The sequence below is a fragment of the Melopsittacus undulatus genome (genome assembly GCF_012275295.1).
Source record: "Melopsittacus undulatus isolate bMelUnd1 chromosome W unlocalized genomic scaffold, bMelUnd1.mat.Z SUPER_W_unloc_3, whole genome shotgun sequence".
Classification (NCBI taxonomy): Eukaryota; Metazoa; Chordata; class Aves; order Psittaciformes; family Psittaculidae; genus Melopsittacus; species Melopsittacus undulatus.
The window spans coordinates 600,028-618,086 of NW_022993945.1; the positions used below are offsets into that span (position 1 = coordinate 600,028).

The window sequence follows — 18,059 nt, forward strand, 5'->3', positions numbered from 1 at the left end:
ATAGCAATGGAAAATTCCTGAGGTGCATGGTACATAGAAGAAATAGAGTACAGTTAGAGAACGTACTGGCCCAAGATAAATCATTATAGTTGACATAGTTTTAAGAAAACAGTCTAGAAGAACAGGACACAGGGATAAGGAGTATCTGGGAATGGCAGGTGTCCAGCATGGGCTACAGTTAAACTAACTGATAAGTAGGAGGATAGGAGGATTATTATGTCTCTGGTGCTAACGAACCAATTAAACTGGTATAAGCATCTACTGCACGTGCTTCAAAGGCTGCCAGAAGTGATGAAGATTGTTGGAAGAAGTAAACGACCCTCAGAGAACACCACCACATTTCTGTACGCATGCAGGGAACTTTCTGGAAAATAACGTAATCCATACGTAGCCTCATGAATGTATGCCCAGGGTCTATATAAGGGTGGCTTGTGTAGCAATAGGGAGACATACGTTAGGAGGAGCTATCCCCTGTGTTTCCTGGCACCGCAATAAAGAATACCTGCTTGTCAGCTTGAAAACTTTGTTGGCAAGTTTGTTCCTGGAGTTTTCTCCAAATCAGTTCTTATCTCAACCCATGGGATTTACATTCTTTTGATTCTCCTCTCCATCCGCCTGGGAGCAGAGGGGAAGAAGGGAGGGGAGTGAGTGAGTGGCTGCATGGTTCTGAGTCACTGGCTGAGCTTGAAGCATGATGTACTCGTAAGCAGAAAGTGGAAGAAAGCTTGGCAAGAAACATTACTTTTTATTTTCTTACACTCCTTTGAAGTGCCAATCCATTAGACATATACAATAAAATTAATTTCAGCTGTTCTAATAATTTAATAAATCACTTAATAAAGGATTGGGCTTGTTATAAGTGAAACAGCTAACTGTCAGTCAGCTGATCTTCTGCAAACAGTCCCAGTGAGCTTGGAAAATACTGGCTAGCTTCAAAAAGGCTGAGAACATCCAGCCATAGACCACTGTGAAAATAATGCAACAGAGATTCTCATATTCAAACAAAATGGACCTGTCCACTCTATAATAATGGAACACCTTTTTCAAAATCAGCCACATATTTGCATTTCTTTAAGCTTTACAGACATTGAAAAGTAGCTCAGAGCCACTAGGCCACTTCCAATGCAGGTGCCCTTTGGCAGGCTTACATTTGGAAAACATAGCATGAAACAAAAAACTGCTATGCAAGGCAAGACTCCGTGTCTTACACAGCTAAAAGTCTTAACATGGGTATTAAAGAAATTAGTGGAAAGGAAGGCAGTATGTTGGCATAGAAGGCTATGAGATCAAGTTGATAGGAAGCATTCCCTGTTAGTTATCTGCATCCAGAACACAGTAGCATTTCATATTGTTTAACTCTTTTGTTAGCGAAGAGTTGCAAGCACTTACGAGCTACATGAACTTCTCTGAATTCTTCCACAGTATTCATGCTCTTGCTTTCTTGAAGGATTTTTTTTTGCTGTCTCCTGATGCTAAGCCTACTTACCACCCTTATCACCTTTTCACCCTTTATCTGATGGTCCAAATTTCTAAGTTATGTTAAAAATGCAGATAGAATATAGGAATAATTAATGCTTTTTTAAAAGAAATAGAAAATTACATTACTTAAAATGAGATTATGAATTGTTTAGTAGCTGGTGGCATGTGTTGTCATAATCAATCATTCAGTAGCAGGTTTATCTCACTTTAATTTAAAAAAAAACCTGCCACCAAAACCCCAGACCTAAGTTCCAAGTAATAATTACGAGGGAAAAGAAGGAGAAAAAAATATTAAGAAAACTGGTGTCAAAAATACATTGCAGGACTATTTGTCAATTTTTATCAGTTGTATTTTGGAATAAATGTCAGGCCTTTTCAATAAGCACCTGTACTGGTTTATTGCAAAATCCACACAGGGAGCATTTCAAGCTGCATAAACTACAAAAGTGCTGAAAGCAAGAAAGCAAGAAAAGGAGAGACACCAGCTGAGATGCTGGAACAAATGTTAGAGGAAGAGAATTTAAGCAAACCTGTATCAGCAACCAGTTCATCTAGCAGCCCTCTGGTTCTCCAGGCAGATCCTGAGTCTTGATTTCCTAAAGAATTACTGCACCCTTGAACTACTGCAGCTGCCAACAGATTGTCCACATTTACCACTTCTGGGTCTGAATTTGTGTCTGATATATCATAATGAGCTACAACTGGAGGTCCATCTGCAGAAGGAGAGTAAAGCAACATGGATTATAAGTCAGCATACTGTGAAAGACATCTTTAAAAGTACAAATAATATGTTTAAGGATTAATACTATCTATCTCCTACACAAAGCCCTTAAAGAACTATAAATTATATGAATTCTTAAACTTCAGTTAATGAACATAGTCTGAGATTAGAGACATTTTAACCTTTGCATACACAGAAAACACAAATATAAGAAAAACATGTTTATCAATGTATCAGTTGTGTATTATCTTTTACATTAACACATAAACATCTCCATATCTGACAATGTTACATTTATAATCTTAAAAGGATAAAACCTTCAGTTTAAAATAAAAAATAATAAGTTACAGGACATAAAATTTGTCAAGACATCTAGAAAATTTTACAAAACTCAAGTGACATTTTACATTGTGGTTGATTGAATAAAACTTTTTTATGTAATTGATCCAATGACAATAAATTTAACATAGAATCATAGAATTGTTAGGGTTGGAAAGGAACTGAAGATCATCTAGTTCCAACCCCCCTGCCATGGGCAGGGACACCTCACAATAGACCATGTCGCTCAAGACTCTGTCCAACCTGGCCTTGAACACTGCCAGGGATGGAACATTTACCACTTCTTTGGCAAACCTGTTCCAGTGCCTCACCATCCTCACAATAAAGAACTTCTTCCTTATACCTAACCTGAACTTCCCCTGTTTAACTTATCATCAGGCCACTTTCCTTTCATAACATTTACCCATCAAGGGCAGGGGAATTTTTAAAGATTAAACATTGTTTGGTGTTGTTTTTTTAAAGATCAAGAGTAACAAGAAATAAAACTATAATGTGCAGTGATAAATATGCTTTCAATTTGATATGATTACCATATGCATTTTTGGCCACCAAAGTGAAGGTGGAAAGAGGGAGAGAATGTCTTACTTGAAATCTATTCTTGAAGAATAACAAAAAGCTATTTTTGGTCTATTTTGTTAGGGCAGACTATTTTCTTTGTGGAGAATGGAAATTCTAACTGGAAAGCATACTAGAAACAGAAGAGACTCAGAAAAAAGTAAAAATTAAGACAAAGCAGCAGACAGAACAGATAAACATTGCAATTCTGAAAGAATGAACCTTTTAACTCAAATGCTTTGTCTCAGCTACAGCTTACCAATTAAGGGTGGATGAAAGTGGTTGGACTTTCCACTCCCCAAATGAGAGAATCAAAACTTCCTTTGGGCCAAGACTTCATCCACAAAAATGAGTATGAAATAGATAAACATCATTGCTACTGCAATTCATGAACTCCAAGAAAGTTCTGGCAGCTGAGGGTCTGCAGGACATTATAGTTATGGGTATGATACATAGAGGGTATAATTTGCATGGGATAATATAAAATAATCATAAACTAATAGCGCACTTAGTAACATAGGAACTTCAGAGTTTCAGAATGATTAAATAAGTCTTTAAAAGTCACAAAGAATAAAATGAAAAGACTTCTCAGTCTTTAGAATTATTTTCTTGCAAAGCCCTGCTTGTTCAAACTATGAGATAAAAATTTCTCTCCTGTTCCTTTCGTATTCCACAAAAAAAAAAGATTGAAAGCTGTCTTTCCAGAACTACATTTTTAAACAGTGACAGATTAATGCTTGAAAGTCTTGCAGAGATGGTGGGTCAGTTACATTTTTTCAAAGAGTAAAATTCAACTTCTGAAGTATGTCTTTAGAAAGATAAATAGGTTTATACCTATGAAATGCAATTTTAATTCCATAATCCCACAGACTTGGTAACAACTGATTGAGTAGTTACACAAGCTGTCTTTCTACCTTATTACCTTTGCTTTATTAGGGATAAGTGAAATTTGCCTTGACATATGTATTCACATGCTCCAGGAGAGTATGAAATAGCTTGAGCCCAAGGCACCACAGAGCCTGCACTTCGTTAGCTTTAAATTTTTTGAGTTAAGTAAAACCTTGTATGTCAGTTCTGTCTGAAGAAGAAAACTAAATTACTAGAAGATACATTGAAATTTAACTTTCTGAAGGATATTTAGACTTACACACCTGTCTTCCTTACCAAAAGAGAAATGGAGCAACATTACAGTGTTTCCCTAATAGGTTGTTCCCTTGAGGTTACCATGGTGAATCATGTTAGGGCATATCGCTTAAGTCATACTAAAGATCAGTTTTGCAAAAAGGTATGAAGAAATTCACGAAATATTTCTGATAAGATATGCCTCCAAAACAATTTCACAAACCAATGTTATATTACAAATTTAAACGAGACCCAACAAAAATAAATGGGTAAAAGCCAGTGTATTAAAGACAAAACTGTTCACAATGTGAAACACATGATTATGACTGAAAAAGAAGTCCTGATAATTAACTGAAAGGTAATCCTTGTCTTTTTAAAAGACAAAATAATGGAATACCAAGTTCAAAATTCAGCTGGCTGAAGTTCAGTTTGCGTCACGTGTGACAGCCGATAATTAAATTACATGCAGAAGTTACAACTACAATGAATCACAAGAGGGGTGTTTTCTTTCATTCTTATCATCAGAGTTCAGCATGAACATATAATGTGATCTATAAAAATAAACAGTTGAGTGCAGAAGATACGAGGGCCAAGTACAATATTGACTATTTGACCAGTTTTTCAACAGGTTATCTAAAATTTCAGGAGCTATGTACTGTTTCTTCAGGTCTTTGCTTCTCTCACTTCTTACCAAGATCTCCAAAAGCAGAAGTGATATTTGATTCCAGAAATGTCTACACAAGTAAAATTACAATTGGACAAAAGGCACCAACAGTCTCAAGTCAAAATTGTGCCACTCCTACATGTATAATCATGCAAAAATATATAATAAAAGTATATACATGTAGAGTGATATTCTCATCACCTACCCATAGCAACAACTTGTATGGAAATCTTCATCATTAGGAAATACAAGCATAAACTTGTTATCTGTAGTTCCATTCTTGTATCTTCCACACTTCCAAACAGCACACCTTATAACTTAGCTTAAATATAGTATACATCAGACTAAAATAAAATATTTTCAATATAATTTACATACTAATATTTTTCAGTGTAATAGCCACCAATTTAACAATCTGGAAAAAAACAAGCTGCCTATTTACAAAGCAATCACAGCAGAGATCTACTTTTGCTTTTCTCACCCTTGCCATTCAGGAACAGATTTGGAAGTGAAGGGCCTCTGACACCAGGGTTATCCATACCTGTCACCCGTAAATGACTGAGGCCAATATAATGGCTATGACACTGCAACAAATCCTAGGATTTCCATCATGTATCAAAAAGGAAATAAGCAAAAAATGCTTACATATGCTTAAAAATGTAAACAAACAATAATTAAGTTGTAGACAGCTACAACTAGATGAAAGTTGCAGTGAAGGCATATTTTAAAAACTCCAAGACCCTCCATTCCCCAAAGCCTGTTTCCTTTTCAGTGATACAAGGGTGGGACAGGAGGGGTTAAATTTGGAAATAAATAATACTTCCCCAGCCAACTATGTGATGTGATACAAAGTGAATATGTGATACCATGAAATAAGGAAAACTGGCTTCAGCTAGGAAATAAGTGAAAAAATGCTTTTAGGTTGAAAATGGATTAACTATGATCGTAGCTGTAATTTATCATCTTTTCTTTAAAATAGAGCCACTCCTCATAATTACTGACTAACATGATTTCAACAGATTAAAAAAAAAGACACAAAACAAACCATGCCAGAATCCAAATTTAATGTAACAAAATTAAGAGGTTCCCTGGTCAGTAATTTAAACAATCAGTTTAAGAAAAATTGCATATTTTGAGAAGCTAAGGTAGCTGGAAGACTTACATTTCCCTGGTGATAAGCTTTAATTCATTCCTAAAATAATAAATGCCTGGAAAATGCAAGGCTGAAAGTATCAGCGGCAAAATACAGCTTTAACAGGGGGAGGGAAAGACTGCTTTCTTTGCTTGCCTTTTTTTTTTAATAATTCAGAGGCATAAATCATCATGGGGACAGTGCTTCCAAGTGTCCAATTCCAATTCTCCCTTAATTTACACAGATCATCAAAATTAATTCCTCTCAGGACAACTGTATCAGAAGCCACATGCACAAAACCCCAGGTCTACACATACCAACTTTCATTTTAAGCTTTCAACATAGAAAATTAAATTATTTCTTATCAGGTAGCCACTCTCATGCTTTTCATAGAGCCACATCTCAATATTCAGCAGTCTAAACTGTTGTGAGATGCACACTCCTATTAAACCTTATTCATTATAATGGCAGCACAAGCAAAAAGTGGGAATCGACTGTAAAATTGCAGCTATAGGTTAAAAGCAGTGATCCAGCACCATATCTTTGCACTGCAACAGCTGTGTATCAATGCACAGCAGTACTTTATCACAGGAAAAAAAAAAAGATATTAGCTAGCAGAGCCTGAATGGGAATTTTAGTCTGTTAAGTCATTATTTCTCTTTAGCTTTCTTAAATTTAGGCATGTAGTGCAAAGCTCATCACTTAAACTCCCTCCCACTGTAGCCAAAGAGTCATTTCAGGGTTAAGTAATCCCAGCCTGGAAATTGCAGCCTGGAACATCATCATCTCTCCTCCTTCCCCAGTAAACAGAAAGAATTCAGACAACCACTTCTGACAAGGCACCTGACTATTACACTGCTGAAGTACAGCAAGATGAATTCTAGGATGGGATTTAAACTTCACTATATTTTCTCTACAAGCAGTGGAAAAATCTCCAGAGGATTATCCTGATTGAAATAATTTCCAAATTAAAAGCCTAACTTTGATGGTCATCAGTTTCTTTGCAATGAGGAGATGTGGAGCCTTATTTAGGTGTGAATAAGCTAAGCTTTAAAATATAAAAACAGGTATAATAATAATAATAATAATTAAAGCACTTTATTCTTACAAAAAGTTTTCCATTAGTGAATTTCAAAGAGCTCCAAGGTAGTTATTAACCTCCATTTCTAAATATTCTATGATTTGCCTATAGGGGAAACTGAGGCAAGCAGAAATTTGCAGCTTGCTCAGCACTAACAAGCAGAGGAATTCAGCTTTGCTGAAAACAATATTCCCCTCAAATTACTGAGCTATTTTTAACTGGTAAATTATTGAGTTTAGAAATAGTGTTTAGGAGTGCTTTTGAGAAACATGCAAAAGCTAAAAAGATAACACACTGAGGCCACCTGGGTAATTGCAAGCCCAAGGAGACATGACTGCTTCCAGCCTCACTTCTACATCTTTACTGTGAATGTAAGCACTTCTTTGTCTCAATCTCAGTACTCTAAGCTAAATAGCAATTATTTTTTATGTAACAAAAGAGAATACTGAGACATTTTAAAATAATACAAGATCTAAGAATGCCCTCAATTACACTGACATTTAAATTTAAGAGATGATAACTCAATTTACTTCACAATTAAGCAAATATAGAATGCACCTTAATACCTAGGTAAATTTTAAAATCAGATGATCACTACAGTAATTGAAATAATTTCTAGGTTTTGGCGCACAAAATATAATTCATCTTAAGTGACTTGCCAAAGTAGTTTTACAGTAGACACATGAGTAACTTTTGACCCAAATAGAAAGGCTTCATCATATATAAGACTCCAGGCTGAAGCGTCAGTCTTTTTCTTTTAGATAAGCACCACAAACCTGATGTTAAAACATGATCTAGAGCTGCTGCAGTTTCATAAAGTATGTGCAGTTCAAACAGAATAAACTAGCTGAATCCTAGAACAATTCTCAAAGGTGGGTGGGGGTGAAGGAGATTTTTTTATGTTTAGCAACATGAAACACTTCATTACTATTTATATTTATTTATTTCAAGTTACAGTAGTTACATTTCAAAATTTACAGGGTTAGACAAAGAATACATTGTAAATACAATAAAAACAATAGCAATGCAACAACATGCTCTCTAAAATCATAACTTTATCGATGAATCCACTTTCCTCACATTTTCCTTCATTTCACACAGTAAAGCTTTTGTGCTTGTTTTTTATCATAATAATAAAATCAAAACAACATGATCAAATGAGTACCTGTTCTCAGATGGGATCATTTTTAAACTATTGCATAAAAAAAATCTCAAAAATTCAAGTCTTGCTGATCAACATTCATTCTTTCAGGCTTTTTGATGACTAGATGGAAAATATCTTGGATTTGTTTTAACAAATTATATATAAAGACATAATAAAGTATTTTTTATTGTGCATTAAGCAAAGGTATGTGGAACATGGCTGTGTATTGAAAATATCAGGAAGTGGCATACACTTTATATCTCATGATAGGATTTATTTTCCCTGATGCCACCTAATGATTTATTAATTATGGAAGCAGATAGATTAGCCAGATCTCTTCCACAGATTTACTTGCAAAAGTGTATCAGAAGGGTTTTGGAAACCATCACACTCTACTCTGACATAGATAGGACAGTCAAAAAAAAACCCCAAAACGATTTCCTATGTAAATACAGCTTACATTAGGAAAAGGCAGGAAAACCTGCACCCCTCCAGAAAGCATCCCATTTTTGCATATACAAACTTCATCTCTTCTCATGGAATGAGTAATACAGTTTTGATGCAAAACTTGTGATGGTCCAGACTAACCCCTTGCTTGGTCAGTCTATGAGATTTCACAAAGCACTTCAATTCACTTCTAACTTCATAAGCCTATTTTCCATGTGTCTTCATTTTGCTGATCTAACACTATAAAACTAATAAAATTTGTGAGACTGATATCTAGCTTTATGTTTTGCAAGGTACTGTCCATCTCTATCAATCAGCCTGAATATTTTAGCTTCTACAGTACAAATTACACAGTGCATTTGTTCTAATACTTCCAAATGTGATTGTAGTAGTCACAGTGCAGGCCTCAATTATTTTAAAAACATCTACTTAACTGGCCAGATTTACACACACTCATGAGGTAGACTCCCCTTAAACTCAGCTGAAGGATTCTCTGACCAAAACCTGCAGAATAAATTCAATTTCTAATAAGTTGAAATGCTAGCCCAACTGAAATTAGTAGAAATTTTCTACTGTTTTTAATGGAGCTAGGATTGAATTTCTTAATACACTTGAAATATTTTTTTAATAAAAAATATTTACAGTATGTGGATAAAGGAAGAGACAAAAATATATTAACAAGAGAAGTCAGTGTTAATAAATATATTTCAATTTGTAAAATAACTGCCAAATATAATCCCATTTCATTGAAGTGAAGATTGATCCTCCAGTCTTAACTCTAGCAGCTCAGATAAAATAACATAACAATCCAGCAAAACCACTAAAAGACTCTGTGGACTTAAAAAGAGAGGTATATTTCTGACCAAATTATTTTTAACAGTATTAGGACAAAATAACACTGAAGAGCAGTATATCTTAAAGTTTTAGGAATTTTTTCCTTCCCTCCCCCCATCTTTTTTTTTTTTCAATAGAAACACCAAATAAAGTTTAACTGCCTTTATTTGAATGTGTTCTATATTACCTCCCCCCCCCCCCTCAAAACCTGAAAATTCAAATGCTTTATCAGAAGCATGAGAAGCAAACCCCCCAAACACTCAGACAAAACAATGTGTGAAGGGTGGGATTTCCTGCAGGCCCCATTTGAGGGAGGGAAGCAGCACAAATCCCTGAAGAAGAACTTGCAGCCTAAGCCTGCGAAAACACTGCACACTAAAGCCCCTGGAACTGCCAAGGTCTCCTACATATGGTCCAATTATAGGAACATATCCTTTAGTTTTTCATTTAGTGAATTGCCAGTTTGTACCTACTGATATTTGAAGATATTTCTTTTGCATTTGAAAAAAAAACACCTAACAAAGTAGCTGTGCTTTACCTACTACTAAATCCTGACTCCACAGTTATATGGGTGTTCAATTACAGAACAGAAACAGCTGCTGCATGGAAAACATAATTCAATATTAAAAATGGAAATATATATATGAACTTGGATAGGCCAGTTGGTTTTAAACTGGCACCATCTTCCAGCCTGCACCAGATGATCTGACTTGATACATTTACTTCTTCAAGCAATAAGTAAAATCCTTTAAAGAAACCTTCTAGTTTCTTTACTCCACTCTTAAGTATAAAAGCTAGGACAATTAGAGAAACTCTAAATTATCATCCGTGATTCTCCACATCTGTGGCAAAACTCCTACTGAATTCTTCTCTACTTGTTAAATTTGCTGGTGTTGAAGTAACTTGTTGAGATGTGAACATACATTCAAAATGTAACTCTTGTTTGGAAATTTGAAGTGTTTCCTTCTGATAACCAAAAAATAGTCTTAAGTAAGGCCAGACTACTTTAATGAAATACAGAATGGATGACATTATAATTTATCTCAAAATTTCAGCTGAAGAAATTTTAATTCCCTGAAAGTTTCTAGTCAAAGCCCTTTGAAAATAAGAGCTTATAATAGAAATCATGACAAACTTAACTGCAGCCATATAACAAAAATATTTCCAGGAAAAAAAAAATCTGAAATTACATATTGGGAATCTGTTTTCTCAGAGATGCCAAAGCCTGTGGCCACACAGGTTTAAAATACATTTAGCACTAGGATTGGTATATGAAGGCTTGTTTCTTCAATGCTCTGCATCTTTCAAATTCACATTACAAAGCAAGAAGAGAGATGCTCCTGTTTAATTGTGCAGCCTGCCAAATCCTTCATCCAGTAGGTCTTACTATACCTGAATAACAGAAAGGTGGGGTTCCACCTTTGTTGTGTAAATCAACACACAATTTTAATTTCAAAGGAGGTGATTTATGACAGCTGAAGATCTGGCTCCAGTTTTGGGGCAAGTGAAAAGAGCAACCCAACAAAGTAATATTTACCATTTACAAAACCATTTCCAACCATTGGTCTTGCACAGGTGTTATTGACACTAGGTAGCTTTTGTGGGGAAATTAAATTTAAATTATACGTAATATGAACTATTCCCTCAGTCTTCTGGGTGCCTTGGAATAATTTTATCCTAGAAAGAGTATAGCTTTAAAGTCTGTATGCTCAGCTGTTGTAATTCCCTGCTTGTTCTTTCACATTCACAGCTGCTTATAATTGAAAACAACAGTTAACAGTAATGAATTAAAATATTTGACAGTTTTTCCTTTTTCCTGTAGTAACCAAATCCAAATTTTTATCTATTAATACACTGATTTTTTTATTTTATTTTATTTTTAGGTTACCTAAACAAGGTATTGAAAATTGGCAGAAATTTCACTGAATACGTCCCTAACAAAATTATTAACCATTTATAAGATCTGCACATAAAGATGTTTCAGTCTGAGAGATAAGTAAGTTCAACCAGTCTCCTCACAATTTGTTTTGAAATATCCAATTGCTCCATATATACTGTTTTATAAAAAAGGTTAAGGGCATGCTTACAGACATACTGAGATAAGTGACTCTTACACATTAAAAAGAAACCAGTCACTGCAAAAAGCTGCTTCTGCATGCATGGGAAGACTTGAAAAATCATCATGCTTTAAAATATGCTGTTCTTACTACTGGCATAAAGGGGGGGGGCGGGGGTGTGTGTATATGTATATATATATATAAATCTATAAACACCAGAAGGATCCAATTTTTTTTCAATATCAGCACATAATCTTCCCTAAAGGATCTTAAATTTTAAACATATGAGGACAAGTTTATTAAATTGCAATTGAACATAAAATAACTCATTTAACTTTTACCTGAAATGCTCAATTTCAGATGAGGAAGTTTTCTTACAAGTTCATATCAAAATCTTTGTATCAAAATCTGTAAAGAATTTATTCCAGTACTTAAAAGTTATCTCCTGCATAGACTTTTAAACAGTTACTCTGAAATTAAAACAGCTCTCTAACCTCATAGGGTTTTTTGTTTTGGTTTGGGGATTTTTTTTGTTGTTTTCTTTCAGTTTTTCTTTTCCCAATGAAGGCATCACATAAAAAAAAAAAAGTAAGTCTGGGTCAAGAATAATGTTAACACACCAGTGTTAGTATTATACTGATAACAAAAAACATTTCTTGAGTTCCTGTTACAGGTTTGACCCAATCGCCCATATAAATTGATGGAAAAACTCCCACTAACTTCAGGGAAGGGGGAAGAGGAAAATAACACAAAAGAAAGAAAAAAACAAAGCCCAAACAAACCCCACCTAGCAAAAAAACCCCAAACCACACACACACGACCCCCCCAAAAAAACCCAAACAAACCAATCCAGATGTATAGAACATACAGTGGTTACTTCCAACAGGAAGAAAAGGAATTACACTAAAGTAATCAGGGGAAAAATCTGACTGTGGTTTAAATGGTAAAATAACAGCTAAGAGAGACCTACGGTGTTCTCTCTACTTACATTATGTCTATGCAGAATTTCAGTTGACTTTATTAGAATTTATATTTAATTTGCATTAGAAACTTTTAGCAAGTTCTAACTGATGATGAAGAAAGGCCTTAATGAAGTGACCAAAAAAATCCCTGTTTGTAGTGATAATAGTAAGAATTAAATAGAGATTTCTGATATATAGTTTAAATTAATCCTACTTTAAACATCACAGTTTCAAGTCAGCCTATTCAGAACACCAATCAATATAAAAAAATAAAATCCACACAATAATAATATTATTTTAACGAAATTAGTGTTCTGACATTCCCCATCACAAGTAAATAATGATTTCAGTGGCATTCAGACATAGTTCGGAACAAGCTCATGCTGTCTGATCCAGACCAGCAACTGTCCTGGGTTCAGCTGTAGCAGTCATTTTTCTCCTTCTTAGTAGTTGGTGCAGTGCTGTGTTTTTTACTTTAGCCCGAGAACAACGGTGATAACACCTTTGTTTTTAGTTATTGCTAAGTAATGTTTACTCCGATCAAGGACTTTCCAGTCTTTCATGCTCTGCCACTGTGGAGTGGCATGGGAAGCTGGGAAGAAACAAGAGACAAGACATCTGTGTGGTTCTGAGTGACTGGCTGGGCTTAAACCATGACAGCAACCCACCCCTTCAGACCACCACAATGCTTACTAATCCGACTGTCAAGCCTTACTTTAAATTCCTGTGCCAAGGCTCAATCCATCCACCAACAATTGCTTATTTTAGGACTGACACGACTATTTTTATGCCTTGTGTGCACAGCTCATGCATGCACATGTAGTTGGGTGTGATTCATCTCACTTCAGCCAAAAGTTATCTATCCTAAACTGTTTGTAAGGAAGGTTTAGAAAAAAAAACAGAAAAGAAAGACACTGCCGGAGGTATCCTCTCTAGGTGTTTACTTCTTCCCATTGACTCAGAAGGAGATCCACAGAACAGCAAACTAGACACCTAAAATTAGAGATGACTTCCACCCATACTGAACACATATATGTGTCTGTATTTACACACACAATGTAAGACAGATAGTGCCATAAATATGCCACGTGCGACACAGCAATGACATTAATAAAAACTCTGGACAGAAAATGAACTACTAAGTGGGAGACAAAAATCAGTTGTGCACATTTGTTATATATAGTTAAGGGTGAGCTTATTTATTGCTTCTGCCTAAAAAGGAAGAAAAAACCCTAATGCGTGACATGTTCAAGCAGCAAAACTTGGGAGTAAACAGATAGTTAAGTAAATGTCTGTATCTAGTAAAGGTCTGTATCTAGTCTGGTTCTCTAGGGTACTTTACATCTTTAAATATAAAGCTTATTTCCTTATATAAATGTTTTAACATGCAAAAAGAGCATTTGGATGAATACTCTGAATGCTCCTATTATAGCAAACATAGTTCTACTGATTTTGGGGTAGCTAATCAAGGATTTTAAGTTATGTTTTCCCATGTTTGGTGATGAAAGCTTAGGGTGGTTGTTCCCCCCCCCTTAAAGGTATGTGTGTGTTAGCACATGTATGTGGGCATACTGGGAGGGAGGGTTAACTACATATATAGTCTCTATAAAGTAAAGAAAACAATACCATGGTAATAAAACCCAAAAGAGAAAAACAAAACAAATACACATAAAAGCAAACCTTGTTTTTATCATAATCTGAAGTAACATCAGGATTGCAAAAATAATTTTTTAAAGTTTATGACTGATTCAGATCAGGCTCTGCAATATTCCCATTCTCTGGAAAGATAGGTGAAAAATTGTTATTAAAAGTCACTGGAAACTCTAGCATAGCATCAACATTTTGATAGCCCACATAAGAATTAAATGTCTGCTGTAGAAATACTTGGCTATCAGACGTCTGTATGAAAGCCCCTGACTGTGGTAGGGGGGATTTTTTGGTCAACTAGCTGAATTTTAGGTTCCCTGGGCTCCAGTTGTTTCTTGCTTTCTTCATTTGTTTCAAGTCAGGTTAGCTTTTCTATCCACATGTGAAATTTCTCCTCTGCTTCTGCATCTCGGCAAAGCAGTTCATGGCCTCTTCCAGGACGTTGCCTATGCAGTTCCTATCCCACACAGTACCCCTGTTGAGAAATCCTGGAATTTCCCTGGTCGCTCCTCCAGCAGGACTGAAGCCAGCTTTAAAGACATTGAGGCCATTTGATAAAACGTCATTAAGTAAGAACATAATAATGTTTATTAAGGAATGTTAACTCAGGAAAGCAACTTTTCTAATTGTTTCCCCTGGATATGATGGGGGGGGGGGGGGGCATGGAATTAGCAAATATTAACCAACAGTGTTATCATAAAAGAAAAGGAAAAAAAATTACACTCACTGAGGTTATAATGGGAATTTTGGCTTCAAAATTATTTTTATTCTAGAATTCTCAGACAATTCTGTCACAAAGGTAGGGTTTTTTCCCCCAATAAACCAAATTAGTCCAATTCTCTTAAAATTTCTGTTCTGAATTCAACTGAAGGTGTCAAAACCATTACACAATAACATGTTTAGTTCTGTTACACTGAGATACAAAATACTGTTTAACTAATAAACCTTAATAATTATGCTTATTTTGCTTACATACTTGAACCCTTTTATAATGGACTGTTAAACACGAAATTGTACATAATATAACAGAGATAAAGGCTGATATAGTGATTGCAGCATCTGAAGTAGCCAAGCCCAAAGCTCTTGGTCTAGTTTTGGAAAACACACTAAACACCAAGAGAATACATAACACAAACATATGCATGAGTATGAAAAGATATGCGAATGCTATCCTAGTATACAAGGTGAAAGCAACCTCTACTAGGTCTGATGGACACAGCTGCATCACAGGGATGATGCCCACAAGACATGTAGGAGTGATCAACCTCACACCAACTGGAAGTATGCCCTTCATTGCATGAGCCACTGGCTGCGCAGCATTTCTAGCACTAATTCTAGACAAGGCAGAAAACAGGATATAGTTGGAAGGAAATTGTTCTCCTTCCTTCTATCTATCAAAAAAAGAGTTAAAATGACCAGCTTTGGGATTATCATGAAGAACTTCAGCAGCAAGAAGAGAAGGAAATCCTTATTTTCTTACTCAATAAGAAAAGGCAGAGGTGTCTATATTTTTAAGTTTAGAGTTCATTCAGGAATCCTCTAGGAAGCAATAAGAAACCAAGAAAAAAAGGCTCTATACCTATTTGAGGAGCAATAAACAATATATGCATGCTGTCCAAACACACAAATTTTACCTATAGTAATTCTGAAACAAGACAAGCACCACATTAAACTATACAAAGCAACTGCAGAACCTGACAATTTAATATATAAATGTGAAACCTGTGGGAACCTCTAGTTTAAAAATAATAGAAACTATCTTGAGAATGAGAAAAATCATTGCACATCCTAAGCAAATATTTACTAATAAAAGCCATAAGGCACTAAATCTTTATTGTGATCTCACTGTGTACATGAAATTACAGTATTAAACAATACATTCTTCGTAGGAGCTATTTAAATGAGGTATACATATACCTCAGTAAGAGCTAAACAAAGCCCAGGATTATTCTCTTATTTCTGAAAAGTAGCAATGCTGCCTGTCAGGGGCTAAAACCATTGTATTAAAGCCCCTACTTTTTAAGTCTTCTCTCCCATCCGTTTACTTATGAGACAGGCTGAAAATTCAGCATTCAGGTACTCTGCTCAAAAATAAATTACTTTACAGCAACTAATTTATATCCAGTTGCATTTTAATTAAAATTAATTAAGTAAAATTGTACCTTTTTTCCTACAATGTGATTCCTTTTGTATATTCAATCTATTTTCCTCCCTGGAAAAAAAAAATCTTCTGTTCATATACTCCTAGTGCTGAACATCCAATGATTCTGCTTATTTGTTTTTATTCAGGGATCTTATCCTAAGATCAAGTAATTTAATCAGCAGCCTTTCTGATTTCCACAGGCTTACAATCTGACACCTTTAAGTAATAACTGCCCAAGGAAGTGGTGAATACTCCATCCCTAGCAGTGTTTAAGGTCAGGTTGGATGGGGCCTTTGGTGACATGGTTTAGTGTGAGGTATCCCTGCCCATGGCAGGGGGGTTGGAACTAGATGATCTTAAGGTCCATTCCAACCCTAATTATTCTATGATTTTATAATAATGAGTAAGTTTTAATTGCAATTTAAATAAAAACTATTGATGCTGATAGCTAGCTAAGCTTTCAAAGTTAAGAATGAACTAGCATGTTCAAAGCTGACCAAATTTTGTAAACTGAAAAAACTGTGTATTGAAATATATGTTACCATGCAATACTATTTTTTAAAGGCATCACTCATAGCATATTTATAATTTACAGCAGCAGCAAATCAGTGCTTCAAATGTTTCCCTTGCAGTTCTTAAAACAAGCCTTATTCAATCTTTATTGGTGGCCTTCAGGTTTAAAAAGAAAATCAAGCCTAAAAATGCAAGCATTTACCTAATTTGTCTCTCTATCTGTAAACTCACAGCTCAATAGTTTTGGAAGTTATGTCAAGTTAAAGGATGAAGAAATTTGCAAAGAGATCATGTCCTGGGTTCAGCTGTAGCAGTCATTTTTCTCCTTAGTAGCTGGTGCAGTGCTGTGTTTTTGACTTTAGCCTGAGAATAACACTGATAACACACCGATGTTTTAGTTGTTGCTCAGTAGTATGCACCCTGATCAAGGACTTTTCAGTCTCATGCTCTGCCACTGAGGAGGGGCACAAGAAGCCAGGAGGAAGCAGAGACAGTACACCTGACCCAGACTAGCCAAAGGGGTATTCCACAGCATGTCATGCCCAGTATATAAACTGGGGGGAGTCACCCAGAAGGCCCAGTTCGCTGCTCAGGTCAGGCTAGGTATCTGTCAGCAGGTGGTGAGTAATTGTATTGTGCATCATATATGTTTGTTTTCTTTCCCTTTTCCTCTTTTAGCTTTATATTCTCTCTCCTTATTATTTCCATTTTAAATATTATTATTAGTGGTAGTAGCAATAGTTTTGTATGGTACCTTACTTATTGGGCTGTTCTTATCTCAACCTGTGGGGTTTACATACTTTCAATTCTCCTCCCCATCCCTCTGGGAGTGGGGGGAGGGAAGAAGGGGGGGAGTGAGTGATCGGTTGTGTGGTTCTGAGTTATCAGCTGGGCTTAAACCTCGACAGTCTTCTTGCTTTCTGATACCCCGTATTATTTTCTAACTATGTGTTCATTCCCTAAATTTTGAGGATATTCATAGTGTAATGTTCAGTGCTCCATGCTCTAAAAAGGCTTTCTAGTAATAAAAAAAAAAGTTAAGTACTTTGCAAGTTCCAAGAAGAGGGATCGCAGATAGCATGTGAATCTACCACTGTGACAGAGAGCTGGGAGTCTTACTCAGATTCACAGTTCCACTGCATCTGTTAAGATCACAACATTTCATTAACCCACTAGTAGCACAGGATGCATTTTTGGCCAGCCTTGTCCTTATCTCTAT

At 35.6% G+C, this 18,059-nt stretch overlaps 1 protein-coding gene across 1 annotated transcript in view; it reads right to left on the bottom strand.

Moving 5' to 3' along the window:
* LOC117438252 (uncharacterized protein C18orf25-like) overlaps positions 1 to 18,059 on the bottom strand; it is a 41,176-nt gene that overhangs the window by 20,447 nt on the left and 2,670 nt on the right. The window contains exon 2 of the mRNA XM_034073771.1: positions 2,010 to 2,192. Within this exon, the coding sequence (XP_033929662.1) occupies positions 2,010 to 2,192 (183 nt within the window). The remainder of the gene's footprint in view (positions 1 to 2,009; positions 2,193 to 18,059) is intronic.